Below are 16,007 nucleotides of genomic sequence, written 5' to 3' on the forward strand. Positions count from 1 at the left end.
AACGCAATGTTGAATTCCTGACAAAAAACTCTACAAACTGATATCTTTACATTGCACTTTGGACCACCATATGCTGAGTTATGACTCAGTTTTTCACAGTAAAACTGACAAATCCTCCTCTGCTCTCCACTCTGACACAGGCGGCAGAGAGAGAGCAGAGAAGGGAGGGGCTCTCACACCCTAGCAACAAGGCTCTGTGAAGTCTCAGCTCTCTCCTCAATGGTCAGATCTGACAGCTCTCTGCCAATCAGTTGCTGTGCTGCAATGCACTTCATGACGTGTCGTCATGCCACCTCTCTGCCAATCCCTTGCTGTGCCACTCTGTACTCCGTGACGTCTCCTCATACGAGCTCATAAAACCTGACTGCTGCGTTGCCATTTTCTCCTGCTCGTCCAACCGGAGGTGAGTGCAGCTGTGTCGTTTGCATGATTTCTTGTTACTTCCAGCCATGTTTCAAATGCTCATTTTTGCTTCATTCTGTTACGCGACACCGTATTTCCCCTACTACCATGTACTCAGTAAACGCCGCTACATCCGCACCTCAGCCATTCTGCCTCACCTTGAGGAACTTGTTAGCTCCTCGGGTCTCTTTCGCCTCTTCTCCACCGCTACCTTCACACCTCTGCCGACTTGCCTTACCACAACGAAGTCGCCAGGTTCGGAAGTCTGCCCTTTAAACTCACCACCATAAAGCCGCTATCTCTTCGCCTCTATGCAACTACGCTGCTACCGCCGCCATTTCGCGTCTGGAGACGAGGCCGCTAGCTCCGCCATTTCGCGTCTCCACACGAGGCCGCTAGCTCCGCCATTTCGCGTCTCCACACGAGGCCGCTAGCGCCGCCATTTCGCGTCTCCACACGAGGCCGCTAGCTCCGCCATTTCGCGTCTCCACACGAGGCCGCTAGCTCCGCCATTTCGCGTCTCCACACGAGGCCGCTAGCTCCGCCATTTCGCGTCTCCACACGAGGCCGCTAGCTCCGCCATTTCGCCCCTCGAGATGAGGCTAGCTCCGCCATTTCGCCTCTCGAGAGGAGGCCGCTAGCTCCGCCATTTCGCGTCTCCACAGGAGGCCGCTAGCTCCGCCATTTCGCGTCTCCACAGGAGGCCGCTAGCTCCGCCATTTCGCGTCTCCACAGGAGGCCGCTAGCTCCGCCATTTCGCGTCTCCACAGGAGGCCGCTAGCTCCGCCATTTCGCGTCTCCACAGGAGGCCGCTAGCTCCGCCATTTCACCTCGCCTTGACTAGGCTCCTCGCCTCCGCCATTTCGTGTTGCTGCACGAAATGAACGCCATTTCGCCTCACCGCCATGAACTGCTACCTAGTCCCTTTTACTTAATCATTTCACATGACTAACAGCTTCGTATGTTTCTGTATCCATTTAACCATTTTTTAAAATTTATATCATACTTCTGATGTATGTGAGTTGTTTAATGATTTTCTCTCTATATTGTATAACAGTGTGAAACGATATAAGTATGTATAATATAATTCACTGTCAATCACTACAAATAATTATTACACACGTTCATTAATGCCATCATTTCACATGAATAATAGCTTTTTTAGATTATGTCTGAAGGTGTGTATTTATGTTTATAGGTGTGTGTTTATCTGTATATCTTGTGTGTATATAAAACAGTACCTTCATGTCTACCTTACAGATTACCTGCTTGTGACTTGCTGGTCTGCTCCATCTTGTATATCAACCACTATTCTTCCAAACTACTCTCACCTTCAAACTCAACACATACTTACATACTCACTTCATTTAGTCAAACGCATAACTTTTGCATACTTGAACAACTCTACATTCATTCACATTGACACACACACACACACACACACACACACACTACTACACATTGACCATCTCCTACTGCCAAGGTAAGTTGCACTTCTTTTTAATAACCTCACTTAAGAAGTGAACATCTCTCCTGTTTGTGAGTACAAATAGCATAATATAGTCTCATGCTTTCATTGTGAACGATCAATCAATATACATTCTCTTTCATAGATGCCCCGTGCGAAGGCCCACCGGCGTGCCCAGGCGACCAAGCGGAGGATGGCGGAGAGGCAGCCTTGGATCCCTGGGCCACCTATCCCCGAGTTTGTTGCTCGTATGTATTACCTATTCTTTAAACACCTTGCCGCTCCCACTTAAACACTTGCCACAAAAAAACATGTCAGCCATGACCTCACATTCTTGTACATCTCCATCCTAACAGGGCGCGGTACCGGACACCGCCATCGCGTGCGGAGATGGCAAACTTCACTCTACACCAACCACTCCGTGAAGCTTGTCACTCCTGCTCAGTCCCCGGGCCAGAAGGTACTGATCTTTTTCATTCTACATTATTGCATGCCTCTACGCACTCATCCTTGCTGTGTGTTCTAAACATGTGCTTCTGTGACAGATGGTGTTCGTCCTCGGAGACTCCCACCTGCGCGCCATCGTCGACGGGTTCGTGAGTATGCCGCAAGGTTCTCTCACTTTTGGCTTCTTATCCGTTCCAGGTGGAGCCGCCTCTGACCTCAGGACCGAGGTCATGCACGCCACCCTCCCCTGGACCCCGGACTTGGTGTGCGTGGGGGCCCCCAGCAACAACCTCACAGCCAGCAGGACTGTTGGTGAGGCGGCGTTGGACTTCCGTGCTCTCCTGACCACTGTCAGCAGCCTCTGGTCGACGGTGAGCTTCTGTTTGTCATATACTGTTGCTATTATGTCTTCCCTCCTACACAGTCACACTTTTTAGTTATGTAATTATTTACAATCATATATGACATTTGTTTCATTTCGCCCTTCAAGGTGTTAGTGATGGATTTCCCTCCACGCTTAACCATCGATCCGGCCTTGCAGGACCTGCTACGTCAGGAATACCGCCGTGTCACAGCGCGCATGGGTATGTCACTCTTCACATCTCCTTGTTACGTCACATTCATACTTTGACGCTCTATTATTTCATGCACATTACACCATTACCATAGATATTTATGCCGTGTACATCTTCCAGGTATCCCATACGTGTCTATGGCGGAGCACCTCCCAGTCCATCGGTTGGAGCTGTGGTGCCACGACGGTGTAAGTGCAGCATAATGTCATCACTTACATATGTTAAATGCTCTACCTTCCCTCTTGTTCCATGCTATGTTACCCTACGCCATTAAAGTCTACTTTGTTTTCATGTCTTTCAGGTTCACCTCAGCGACTCCGATGGCATGCCGGTTGTGGTGGATCTGCTGTGGAACGCCGCGGTCCGTCAGCTCGCCCCCCCTCCACCACAGCCCACCGTGTCACCCCGCACATCGCCGCGTGTGAGGGTGTCTCCCAGGGTGATCGTGACGGGACACGTTCCTGTGCCTCGTCATCGTGACCCCCGGGAGTGGACCGTCGTTGGGCGGGCATGCGCGGTAATGTATTTCACTACTACATTATCCAAATGCACATTTCTTAAATCTTCTTGTTATGAACAACAACTAATATTTGTGCTTCTTCCCCTCTTTGCTTTCTGTTTGAAAGACTGGTACACCTCCGGCCCGACAGTCTCCCATCCCGTCCAACCCGGTGTGGTTCAGCAGTGACATGCTGGATGCCATGGAGAAGGTTTCACCTTCTTCTGGCTCCGGCTGCACTGCTGCTCCACCAGCTGGCCAGGTAACTATAGCACTCATTACATTTACTGTTTAAAGCCTACATGCATCTCTGATGTTGTAAACAAAAATTCTACCCTTCTTTCAGTCTCCCCCTGGCAACGGGAAGCGCCAGCGCCAACGTGTTGCCTCAAAGAACAAAGGAGGAAAGCGACAGGTTAGTATTTGGATGTCTTCTTCCAATAACTGCAATATAACTTATACCTGCATTTTGACTTAAACTTAAAAATCCACTTCTTTTGTACTTAATCTCCTTTTCTTTATTTAGGTGCTGGCAACACCACCTGCCCGTCTGACCGTGTCCGCCTCCAAGCCCCGTCCAGCAGCGCAGCAGGTTGGCCTTGCTTTAATTACATACAGTTTACTTCTTGTGCCTAATTCAAATCACCAACATTTCCTCTCCTACTTTATTTACATTTTACATTCTCTGTTCATCTTCCAACAGGTGGAGGCGGCAGCCAAGGCGTGCGAGGAGGAGTCTGCGGTGCCACTGACTGCTGCCCTGGTGCCAGAGGGTCCGAGGAGGGAGGTTGCCGCAGCTCGCCCGGCCTTGCTGACGGAATCGCCTGTCGAGGAGCCAACGCAGACGACGCACACGCCCAGCAAAGCTGAGTCTGACTGCTCTATGTTCTCTGTGCATGATGTAAAAGCAGCTAATGCAGATTCCAATGGCAATGATGTGGCAATGGTGGCTCCTAATAGTAGAGGGATTAAGATAGGTAAGATTGTGAAGGGCTCTTTTCATCAGGGACATGAGCAGTTCAAGTATGGAGGACTGCAGTGTATGGCTATTGCTTTGGTCAGCATAGCCAAACACACTTTAAGCAGTGTGTTCTCCTGGAAAAGGTGTGATGTAGATCGTGTCTTAATTGAAGGAGATCAGTTATACACTTTCTTGCGTGACAGTGGCTCTTTTACACATCCCTCACATCTGCTATCTGTTCCTGACTTGCCACATCACTTGGAAGTTGATGGACAGGTATGCAGTTTCCATTTTGGGGATGTACTGTTAGGGGAAGTAGGTGTGACTGAAGGGGAGCTGGTGGACTTTGGTGTCTTTATCAGTCTGCGTGATGGACTGGCCAGCATCTTCAGTGACTACAGCACATGTCTTATGACACTGTGTGGAAACACCACTTCCATCATCCATCAGGATGGACAGTTTGCTGTTGTCGACAGTCACTCACGTAATTATAGTGGCTTGTCACATTGCCGTGGTACCAGTGTGGTTCTGCATTTTGCATGTCTTGATGACCTGCATCACTACATCTGCTGTTTGGCTGAGAGTCTCAGTGCAAACCAGAAACTTTTCGAACTGTGTGGTGTTGTTGTGTGTTCAGATGTCAATGCAGTTCCATCTGGAGAGAGCTGTATGTTTCAGGCCAGTGAAGTGAGACAGTCCACCTTTATTGACAAAACCGTACATGATGACTCCACCATCTCCAAAGGTCTTCCTACTGTACCTACAAATCTGGCCATGTCTAACATTGCTTCATCTCTTAATGTCAGCACTGCATCACAGGAAGGACCACACGGTACTCATGGCACAAAGCGCACAATTTCTCCTGACAACCATGTGTCAAAGAAATTAAAGACGCTTGAAGGCTGTATGCTTAACACAGACGTAGAATTTGTTTGCGCTGTCACAAATGACACGCTACTGTTTTGTCCTCTCGGTGTACATAATTGTCAGGTTTTGTGTCAAAAGTTAAATATTGACTTTGACAAGTTCAATCCTCCACTCTCCACAGAAGTTGGATTGATCGGTCCTCCATGTAAGAATGAGAGGATCGTTGCTGATGGGAACTGCTTCTTCAGGGCCATCTCTCAGGCAGTGAGTGGCTCTCAGAAGCACCATCGCAAGATTAGATCTGCTGTTTGTAAAGAGCTGGAGAGAAATGCTCAGAAATATGTCTCTCTTTTGAGAAGACACGATTCCTCTGTGTCACAGTACCTCCAGCAGTCCAGGATGAAATATATTAACACTTGGGCCACAGAGGTGGAAATACAGGTCACAGCAGATTTGTTAGGAGTTAGTGTTTGTACTTTTCTGGATGGACGTTGGCTTAAATATAGTAGTGCCAGTGACCTTTTTCACCCTGAGTGCATTTATGTACAAAACATCCTGGACAGGCATTTTGAGAATGTGGTCTGTGTGTCTCAGCCTGGACAACAGACGTGTTATGGTTATTGTAAACTTGTGGATGTGCCAACTTACACCTTGAGGACTACGTTACAAGTTCCCGCTGACGTTGACACAGAACATGTAGAATGTAATTTCCCTTTCGTTGTTTCCGACAAAGGTCTTGATACTGATCAGTTTCTGCAAATGAATACTCGGTCTGAAGTAACTGTCGATGCTGGGCGGTCTAAATATTTGAAGCTAAAAAAAAAAAAACAGGACAAATTGAATAAATTGACGAGGGAAAAACATCTCTTGACAAACAAAAACATGTATTGGGAAAATGCTCTCTACAGAGAGAGAAAAAAATTACAAATGCTCAATAAATATCACACACATTTAGCATACAAAGAGAGTGTAAAAGCAAAGATTAGACACGATTACCAACAGAATCCCCAGCATAGACAAAAAGTTAAGACCAGAAGTAAAGCTGTAAGTATACTCAAATATCAACAAAACATCCAGTACAGACTCAGTGTGATAGCCAAGAGTATAGAAAAATATAGAGACAATCTCCAACATAGACAAACTGTTAAAACCAGAAGTGTCACGAAATATAGACAGAAAATAAACCACAGAGAGAATGTAAAAGCCAGAAGTGTTGTCAAATACAGAGATGACATCAAGCATAGGCAGAGCGTTAAAGCCAGAAGTCTTGTTAAGTATAGACACAACATCAAGCATAGACAGACAGTTAGAGCTAACCGGAAGGAAGTTATAACAAAAAAGTATCGTGGCAGTTCAGAATTTAAGAAACAAGTTATTGCCACTGTTCAATTGAATAGGACAAAAAGAGCTGAAAAGTATCAAGACTTCAACTTTGTCATGGAACAATTCTTGGATAAGGTTAGAGACGGCCCTGAGTTCATCTGTTGTGTGTGTCATCGGTTGTTGTTCAGAACTCAGGTGCTGGGTTGTAATTACGAAATGTACGCTGGAAATTCTGCTAGAGTTGCCGTTGCTAACCGATGCATAAGTGACACGTATTTGCATAGGTGTGGTAGTGATTGTGTTGTGCCTTGTGGGTTGGCAGCTTGTAGGGGTCAACTTTGGATCTGCCATACGTGTCACAGTAAAATTTCCAAAGGGCAGATTCCAGCTGAGTGTTGGGTCAACAACCTGACACCGGATCCCATTCCGCCGGAACTGGGATGCTTGAATAGCTTGGAGCAACACTTGATTGCGCTGCATATTCCGTTCATGAAATTGTTGGCATTGCCAAAAGGGGGGCAGAACGGAGTACATGGGCCGGTAACATGCGTTCCGGCTAATGTCGTGCAGACAACCAATGTGTTGCCTAGGACTAGCGTGGAAGGGTCCATGATGCAGGTCAAACTTAAACGTAAGTTGACCTACAAGGGACATTATCGGTATCAGTTTGTCGATAGTACACGGGTAAGACAGGCGCTGCACTTTTTAAAAAGGAATAATCCTTTTTACCAGAACATTGACTTCAATGAGGATTGGGTCAATGACTTTTGTCGCCAGGACGATGGCGAGACTGAGGAGGTTCAGTCTGACGGTGAGGACGGAGCTGTCGTAGAGGGGGCAGAGTCTTGTGAGCAGAAGCAGGTCGTTTCAGAGGGTGCGGTGACAGCTCCGTCAGGTGGTCAAGACGACGTGATAGATGATTCAACAGAAATAATTCAAGATGAACTGTTGCATGACAGACAGCAGCACTGCATGTTTCAGGACACTTGCCTTATGCCTGTTGATATTGGTCAGGAAGCATTAGACCAGTATTTCGAGGACATAATCAACGTGGCGCCTGCGGAAGGGAATAGTCCAGTTAGGCTGCTTTCTGACCACACGAACGAGGCCAAGTGTTTCCCCGTCTTGTTTCCTCTGGGTAGGAAAACATTTCACGACGGGCGCTCGCAAGCGTTGACTCTGACGCGGTACTTCAATAACCGGATTATGCATGCGGATGGCCGCTATTCCGGCAACGTTGAGTACATTTTCTTCAGTCAGTACATGTCTGAGACTGAGCAAGTGTCCTCGAAAGTTTCCGTGGCAGGGCGTAAGGGTAGGGCAGGTCACAAGTCCCAGAAGGTTAGCGCAGCGATGCTGATGAACGAGGACACTTTGAAGCAGATGTTGCAGGTCGACGAGGGCTTCAGATTTCTGAAGCCCATTCGAGGAACGCCTGCCTTTTGGCAGTCGGTTCAGAAGGACCTGTTAGCATGCGTCCGTCAGTTGGGGATTCCGACGTGGTTCTGTTCGTTTTCGTCTGCTGATCTGCGCTGGCAGAATCTCCTGACCAGTATCCTGAAGCAGGAGGGCAGAACGCAGACGGTGGAAGATTTGGAGTGGGCAGACAGGTGCGAGCTGTTGCGTAGGAACCCCGTGACAGCCGCGAGGATGTTTGACTACAGGTGGCATTGCTTCTTGAATGAGGTTCTCAAGTCTCCTTCACAACCGATTGGCAAAATCACAGATTACTTTTATCGAGTAGAATTTCAGCAGCGCGGCTCCCCTCATGTCCACTGTCTGTTTTGGATTGAGGGGGCTCCCCAAATTGATAAGAACACAGATGAGGAGGTGGTGGCATTTATTGACCAATATGTCACCTGCGACTTAAACCCTGACGATGACACGTTATCGGCTATCGTGGCATCGGTTCAAGCCCACTCCAGGCGACACACCAAATCCTGTTTGAAACACGGAACGTGTCGCTTCCATTTCCCAAAAGTTGTTTCGGCCCGGACTTTTGTTTGTAAAACGGAAATTAAAACCTGTACCTGTGATCCGAAGGCCAGAGAGAATCCTCAGTCAACAAGCGTGCCGGTCTGTAATTGTTTTCAAGACACGAATCCCATTAATAAGGAGACGGCACACGCCATTTTGAAAGCCGTGAAGAAGGCTGTTAAAAAAGCGGACGCAGGAGAAGTGGCCTACGCTAGCGTGGACCACTTGTTCCAGACTCTGGGCATTAATCAGGAGATTTTTGAGCTGGCTTATAAGCGCCTGCACACAAAGACTAGGATAGTCTATAAAAGAGGGGTAAAGGATGTCTGGGTGAACCAGTACAATAAGAAATTGTTGAAGTGCTGGAATGCTAACATGGACATTAGCTTTGTCACCGATGCCTATGCAGTAATCATTTACATCATTTCGTATATAACCAAAGCCGAGAGAGAAATTGGGCTTTTATTGGCCAACGCACAAAAAGAAGCATCCAAACAATCAAATCTCTCTGCTAGAGAGGCTTTGAAAAAACTAGGAAGTGTGTATTTGCACAACAGGGACGTTTGTGCCCAGGAGTCGGTGTACAGGCTAACGAACATGCATCTGAGGGAGTGTTCCAGGAAGGTTGTTTTTGTGCCAACAGGGGCAAATGTAGTTAGAATGAGTTTACCCCTCAGTGTGTTGAGGCAGAAAGCTGCTTGTGGTGACATGAGGTCAGAGGATATGTGGATGCCGAATATAGTCGATAGGTATAGGAGCAGGCCAGATGACCAGGTTTTTGACGACATGTGTATGGCTACGTTTGCGTCTGAGTATCGTCTTCTCAGCAATAATGAAAAGCCCAAGAACATGATTCAACTGAAGAATGGACTTGGCTTCATCTTGAGGAGAACGCGGTCTCAGTTCGCTGTTGTGCGCTACATGCGCTTCGACTTAGAAAAACAGGAGGAAGCACACTATCAGAGTCTTCTTCAGATGTATCTCCATTACAGAATTGACGCAGATCTGAAACCTGAGGGGTTTCATCTGTTCAGTCAGTTCTATAAGGATGGAGAGGTTAGGTTTAGGGACGGTTCGATGAAGTCGGTGCAAAGCGTCGTCGATGAGAACAGGGCCAGGTTTGAGGTCGATTGTCCTGAGTTGGATCACGCTGAGGAGATTGCTCAGCAAGGTCAGGTCGATGAGGATGTTTGGGGGGAGCTCTGTCCTGAGCTGGAAGCGGAACGCCTCGAGTGTTTAGAGGAAATGAAAGAGCAAAGGCAAGGCGAAAATGCTGATGAGCATTTGGCTGACGCCTTACAAAATGTTCCCGATTTGGCGGCTGCCAAACCAAAAACAGATGTGTTTTTGGAGAGGAACAGGAGCATTTTGCCCAGAAGTGACGGCTTGGCCTTAGTTAGGTCTCTGAACGAGACGCAAATGGCTGTCTTCAACAAAGTTAGACAGTGGTGTCTGCAGAAGGCCATGGGTAAGAACCCAGAGCCTCTGCATGTGTTTTTGACAGGCGGTGCAGGGACGGGGAAAAGTCACTTAATTAGGGCCATTCAGTACGAGGCCGGGAGACTGCTGGCAACACTTTGTCATCAACCAGATAGCATTTCGGTTCTGTTAATGGCCTCCACGGGCATAGCTGCATACACTTTAAATGCAGCAACAATTCATCACTCGCTGAGTATTGGCACACACTCCAGCTTGCCTTACACACCCTTGGGAGAAGACAAACTGAACTCTCTAAGGGCCACATTTAGAGACCTACAAATTGTCATCATTGATGAGATTAGCATGGTTGATCACAATCTGTTGGCATACGTCCACGGCAGGTTGAGGCAGCTAAAACAGACCGGTGACTTTTCCCCATTTGGTAATGTTAGCGTCATAGCCGTCGGTGACTTCTACCAGTTGCCTCCCGTTAAAGGGAAGCCGCTGTACGCTGGTCAGGTTGGTGTGGACCTGTGGTGCCACTTTAGCGTGGTGGAGCTGACCACTGTCGTCAGACAGAAGGACAGCTCCTTTGCTGAGATGTTGAACAGGCTTCGGGTGCGTTCCAAGAAAACCCCCATGTTAGACGGCGACGTCCAAATTTTGAAATCGCGAGAGACAGGGGAAGATAGCTCGGCCTTGCATATTTTCACCACAAATGTGCAAGTGGAAGAATTTAATTTGAACCAGTTGTTCCGCACGTGCCCAGATTATGTTGAAATTGACGCTAAAGACTTTACGCCGAACCGCAAAACCGGCAAATTGGAACCTGGAATCATTAGCAAGGGGCAGGGCACGTGTTTGGAATCTAAATTGTGTTTGGCCAAAAACGCCAGAGTCATGCTCTGTCGTAACGTCGACGTCCAGGACGGTCTGGTCAATGGCGCGTGTGGCACTGTCAGCTACATTGAATTTGGCCCCGACCCCACATTTCCTCTGAGAATTTACGTCAAGTTCGATGACGAAAACATTGGCAGACAGAGGAGGACAGAGCGTCCACACGCAGCAGTAGAATACAGGCATTCTACTGCTATTGAACCAGACAGGGAGAAGACCAGGAAGCGCGGTTGTGTGCGGGTGCAGTTTCCCCTCAGGCTAGCGTGGGCTTGTACAGTCCACAAAGTACAGGGGTTGACTGTAGACCAGGCTGTTGTGTCTTTAAAGAAGGTATTTGCACCTGGGCAGGCGTATGTAGCTCTCAGTCGTGTTAGGGCCTTGTCGGGACTGATCATCAAGGACTTTGAAGAAAAGGCCATTTACTGCAAGGACACCATTAAGGAGGCCATGGCTAGCATGCCTCCATTTTTGATTGAGCAGCCTTCATCAAATACACAGTTCGCGGTGTATTTGATGAACGTACAAAGTTTAAGTCGCCACCTGCTAGACTTGGTGTCCTGCACGCAGCATTTGCAGCTTAACTGCATTGCTGTCACAGAAACATGGCTCACTGCACAGTCCTCATTGGACTGTGTGCAAATTTCCGGCTACGATTTCCACAGTCGTCCTCGGTCTCTGTGTTACAGCGCCGCTGACCCCACATTCTCCAAATTCCAGCAGTTAGAACGCGGTGGCGTCGGCCTGTATAGTTTAGCCCATTCGGACGTCGACATTCTGCAGGTACCCGATTTCAATCTGGAGTGCTTGGTGTGCCTGCACAAAAAATTGAGCATTTCCCTGGCCGTCATTTACCGTCCACCAGCGTATCCAAATTTGCTGTTCAAAGGCAATGTGGGGAGGTTGCTTGACTGGTTAACTCCGACAAGTAACACTGTTGTAGTCATGGGAGACTTTAACGAGAACATTTTGAAAGGGTCATCAATTTGTAAATTTATGGAAGAAAAAGGGTTCACCCAACACGTGACACAAGAGACCACAGAAAAGGGGACGCTAATTGACCACGTTTACGTTAAAACGTCACAGTACGACGTGGAATGTGCAGTCTGGCCAGCCTACTTCAGCGATCACGAAGGGATCCTGTGTAGGTTTTCTGTTTCAGATGATCAGGGGGAGTTCGATGACCTCGCCAGTTTGTTTAGCTTGGATGACTTTGAGGATTTCCAGGGCGATTCTGACCACCAGGATGACTGAGTGTCAAAGCTACATGGCTGTCCCAGGTCAAATACTAGCCTCATGTCAGCTCAGTTGGCTCTGTGTGTGCTGGTAGGACAAGTTGACTCGGACCTGTTGTTGATAGGAAGCCTGGCATGACTGTTGGCATTTGTTAGAATAGAAAGTCCCACTCCACCTCTCTGTGCCCTTTTTAACCTTTTTAACTTTTTTAACCTTTTTAACTTTGGCTATTTATTCTGTGCATGTCTTGACATGCACGGTTTTTAAAGTATTTATTCATGTATTTATTAACTTATTCCACTGTCACGCACTGCACTTACTGCAGTTTTGTAGTGACTATGAGTTGGTAGTTTAGCTCCACGAATCATGGTTCCACTGGTGCTGCGTGACAATCATGGGTCACAGCACGTTGTTGTTGTTGTTGATATTTATAGTTGTTGGTCATTTATAGTTGTTGTGAGTCACTGTCTGTCACATTATTGCTGTTGGTCTCTTATGAATGTTTTATAAATGTATTCTGTATGTATTTTTGCCTGTTGTCTCTCCTCCCAGCCCCCTCCCTCTTTGTCTCTCTCTCTCTCTCTGTATCTCTCTCCTCTTCTCCCACTGCCCCCGCCCCTCACCCCCAAGTCTATCTCCCCTCTCCACCCCAGCCCCATCTCTCTCCCTCTCCCTCTCAACCCCAACCGGTCCAGGCAGGTGGCCGCCCACTTTGAGCCTGGTTCTGCCTGAGGTTTCTTCCTGTAAAAGGGAGTTTTTCCTCACCACCGTCGCCAAGTGCTTGCTCATGTGGGAATGTTGGGTTTCTTTCACTAAACTTGTAAATAGTTTGTTCATTGAACCCCAACGGGGAGAAATTTCATTTAAGTTCTAAATTACTTTCATTATGTTCACTGTATGTTCTAAATGCATTTTTATTTGACTTCAGATTTATAATTTACATTTTGTTACACATGCAGTGACTGTTTCTAATTGACGTTTTGTTCAAATTAATCAGTTAATAAATTCACATGTTCACCACAGCTGATGTCTGTCTTTTATTGTCACAATAACTGTACATGGACAATGAATGTTGAACTTTCTAATCCACAGTCAAATGTCCTGTTTTCAATGCTGGATTTTGCCACATTCATGCTTGATGATATTCAGCAACTTAACTGGAAGAACCACAGTAAAGTGACAGCCAACAGGTAGCACAGACAATGATGAACACAAGGGTCAATATGAAGCTGTCACATCTGCAGTCACACTTTGGGTCCAACTGGAGCTTCTACCTCCTCAACTTCAACTCTCACCACTTTGATACCAACATGGATGGAGGAGCACTTCTCCATCACCCTGGGATTGATGATGTCATTCAACACCTTCACTAGGAGAAGCACATCAAACTTAGACAAAGGTAGGACAGAAGATGACAGGCAGACGGATCAATGCTGTCAGCTCAGCACTTGGAGTCACAACTGAAAAAGATGGTCTTAAATATTACTATTGGCCAACATATGGAGAGTTAATGACTGTTTTTCACAGTAAAACTGGCAGAATCCTCCTCTGCCCTTCAGTCTAAAAAAGATGGTAGAGATTTGTTATCTGTTGTCATGGAAACCAAAAGGCAGCATCTCTGCCCTCATGTACATACTCTCAAACAAACACTTGTAGCTTCTAAACTAAAACACTCACACCTTCAGAAAATACACCATTGAATTCCTGAGAAAAAACTCTACGCACTGATGTCTTTACATTCCACTTTTGACCCACATATGCTGAGTTATGACTGTGTTTCACAGTAAAACTGCCAAATCCTCCTCTGCTCTCCACTCTGACACAGATGGCAGAGAGCGAGCAGAGAAGGGAGGGGCTCTTAAAGGGCCGGCTCTCAGCTCTGCAGTCACACTGTGCAGCGCACTGAGGCTCGTATCTCCTAAACTACAAGGCCTAGGGATTTGCCGATTACACCGTTGGATTGGGGCCGGCGATCCGGCCGCGGTTAGGCGGGGGCTCAGGCCCTAACAACGCTGCTTGCAGCTTTAATTATTATTATTCTTTCTTTCTTCCGCCGCCTCTTTAACGCTTAATTTGACCCCCTGAACATGCATGGAATTTGCTGAAATTTTGCACACACGTCCGGTCCGGCGAAAAATTTTATATTTAAAAAAAAAAATTCGCAAAAACTCAATAGCGCCACCTAGGGAGCCAAAAAACTCGCAAAAACTTTGGAGAGCTATAACTGCTTGCACGAATGTCCCACACACACGGGACCATCACCGTTGCACTCGTCTCATCAAGACGAAAAATTCATACGCTCTGACCTCTCACCTATCTACAACAGAATGTCCACAAATTGGACAAAACTGTCAAAATGAGGACTTTTGCTCCTCCCCGAACAAAATCTATCTCCTCCTAAACCGTAAATGGCATCGCTTCCAAACTTTCACACATTACTCTCCCAACTGTGCTGATTAAAAGTTCAGTAAGAATAATATACTACGCGCTCGGTTTGGATTTTATAAGCCGTCAAAGTCGGGGAGACACATTTCACGCTTACAATGGAAGTCAATGAGGTGGCCGTGTCCTCTCATGGTACATATTCTCGAACAAACACTTGTCACGTCTACACTGAAACTCACACAGCTTCACAAAACACACAATGGATTCCTCAGAAAAATCTCTACAAAAATATGGAATTATATTCCACTTCCAAGCAACAAATGCAGAGATATTTGCTTTTCACACACTAAAAATGTGCATTTTTTAGCTGCTCTCCACTCAGGCACAGATGGCAGAGATTTGTTTACTGTAGTCATGGAAACCACAATTGGAGCTTCTCTGCCCTCATGTACATACTCTCAAACAAACACTTGTAGCTTCTAAACTAAAACACTCACACCTTCAAAAAGCACACCATTGAATTCCTGACAAAAAACTCTACGCACTGATGTCTTTACATTACACTTTTGACCAACATATGCTGAGTTATGACTGGTTTTCACAGTAAAACTGCCAAATCCTCCTCTGCTCTCCACTCTGACAGAGATGGCAGAGAGCGAGCAGAGAAGGGAGGGGCTCTTAAAGGGCCGGCTCTCAGCTCTGCACTCGCACTGTGCAGCGAACTGAGGCTCGTATCTCCTAAACTACAAGGCCTAGGGATTTGCCGATTACACCGTTGGATTGGGGCCGGCGATCCGGCCGCGGTTAGGCGGGGGCTCAGGCCCTAACAACGCTGCTTGCAGCTTTAATTATTAGGGCCTGAGCCAGAAGGTACTTCTGGCGAAGACCCTATTATGTTTGCTCGGCAGAGCAACACATTAGCAGCACTAAAAACACTAAAAACACACACTAAACAGTGTCCCAGGCCCCCCCAACACCCATGAGGCAACTGGGCCAGACGGCCCGGAGCCAGTTTTCACATACACACCCATTCAAAACCTGGTATTATACTGTTCTTGCTCTCAATGAGTGCGCGCTATATGCGCATAATGCGCATAACGCGCATAATCTAATTTGACCCCCTGAACATGCATGAAATTCGCTGAATTTCGGCACAATCGTTCGGTATGTCTCAACATTCACTAATCAAAAACAAAAACGCCACTAAAGTCTATAGCGCCACCTAGGGAGCCACACAAAAAAAAGATAATTTTTTTTAATTTCGCGCGCTATAACTCCTCACACAAAACTCCCACAGACATGGGACCAACACCGTTGGACTCGTCTCATCAAGACGAACAATTCTTACACTCTGACCCCTCACCTATCTCCAACAGAATGTCCACAAATTGGACAAAACTGTCAAAATCAGGACTTTTTTTACTCCCCGAACAAAATCTATCTCCTCCTAAACCGTAAATGCCAGGGCTTCCAAACTTTCACACATTACTCTCCCAACTGTGCTGATTAAAAGTTCAGTAAGAATAATATACTACGCGCTCGGTTTGGATTTTA

At 46.9% G+C, this 16,007-nt stretch overlaps 1 protein-coding gene across 2 annotated transcripts; it reads left to right on the forward strand.

Annotated features, from left to right (window-relative positions):
* Window positions 1-346: 346 nt before the first annotated feature.
* Window positions 347-13,083, forward strand: LOC147267394 (uncharacterized). Of its 2 annotated transcripts, XM_086198273.1 has the most exons (11): window positions 347-403; window positions 1,663-2,118; window positions 2,227-2,330; window positions 2,416-2,688; window positions 2,808-2,901; window positions 3,013-3,080; window positions 3,194-3,409; window positions 3,519-3,653; window positions 3,738-3,806; window positions 3,918-3,983; window positions 4,095-13,083. In XM_086198273.1, exons 2-11 carry the CDS (start codon window positions 2,016-2,018, stop codon window positions 12,084-12,086), a joined length of 9,120 nt encoding a protein of 3,039 aa, XP_086054399.1. In that variant the 5' UTR covers window positions 347-403; window positions 1,663-2,015; the 3' UTR covers window positions 12,087-13,083. The 2 variants fall into 2 exon arrangements, with proteins under 2 accessions (XP_086054399.1, XP_086054400.1); XM_086198274.1 differs by lacking the exon at window positions 347-403 and having other exon boundaries at window positions 1,648-2,118.
* The last annotated feature ends 2,924 nt before the right edge of the window (window positions 13,084-16,007 follow it).

The sequence above is a fragment of the Aulostomus chinensis genome, chromosome 3 (genome assembly GCF_037954235.1).
Source record: "Aulostomus chinensis isolate RoL2024-O1b breed Wild chromosome 3, RoL_Achi_v1.0, whole genome shotgun sequence".
NCBI classification, from domain to species: domain Eukaryota; kingdom Metazoa; phylum Chordata; class Actinopteri; order Syngnathiformes; family Aulostomidae; genus Aulostomus; species Aulostomus chinensis.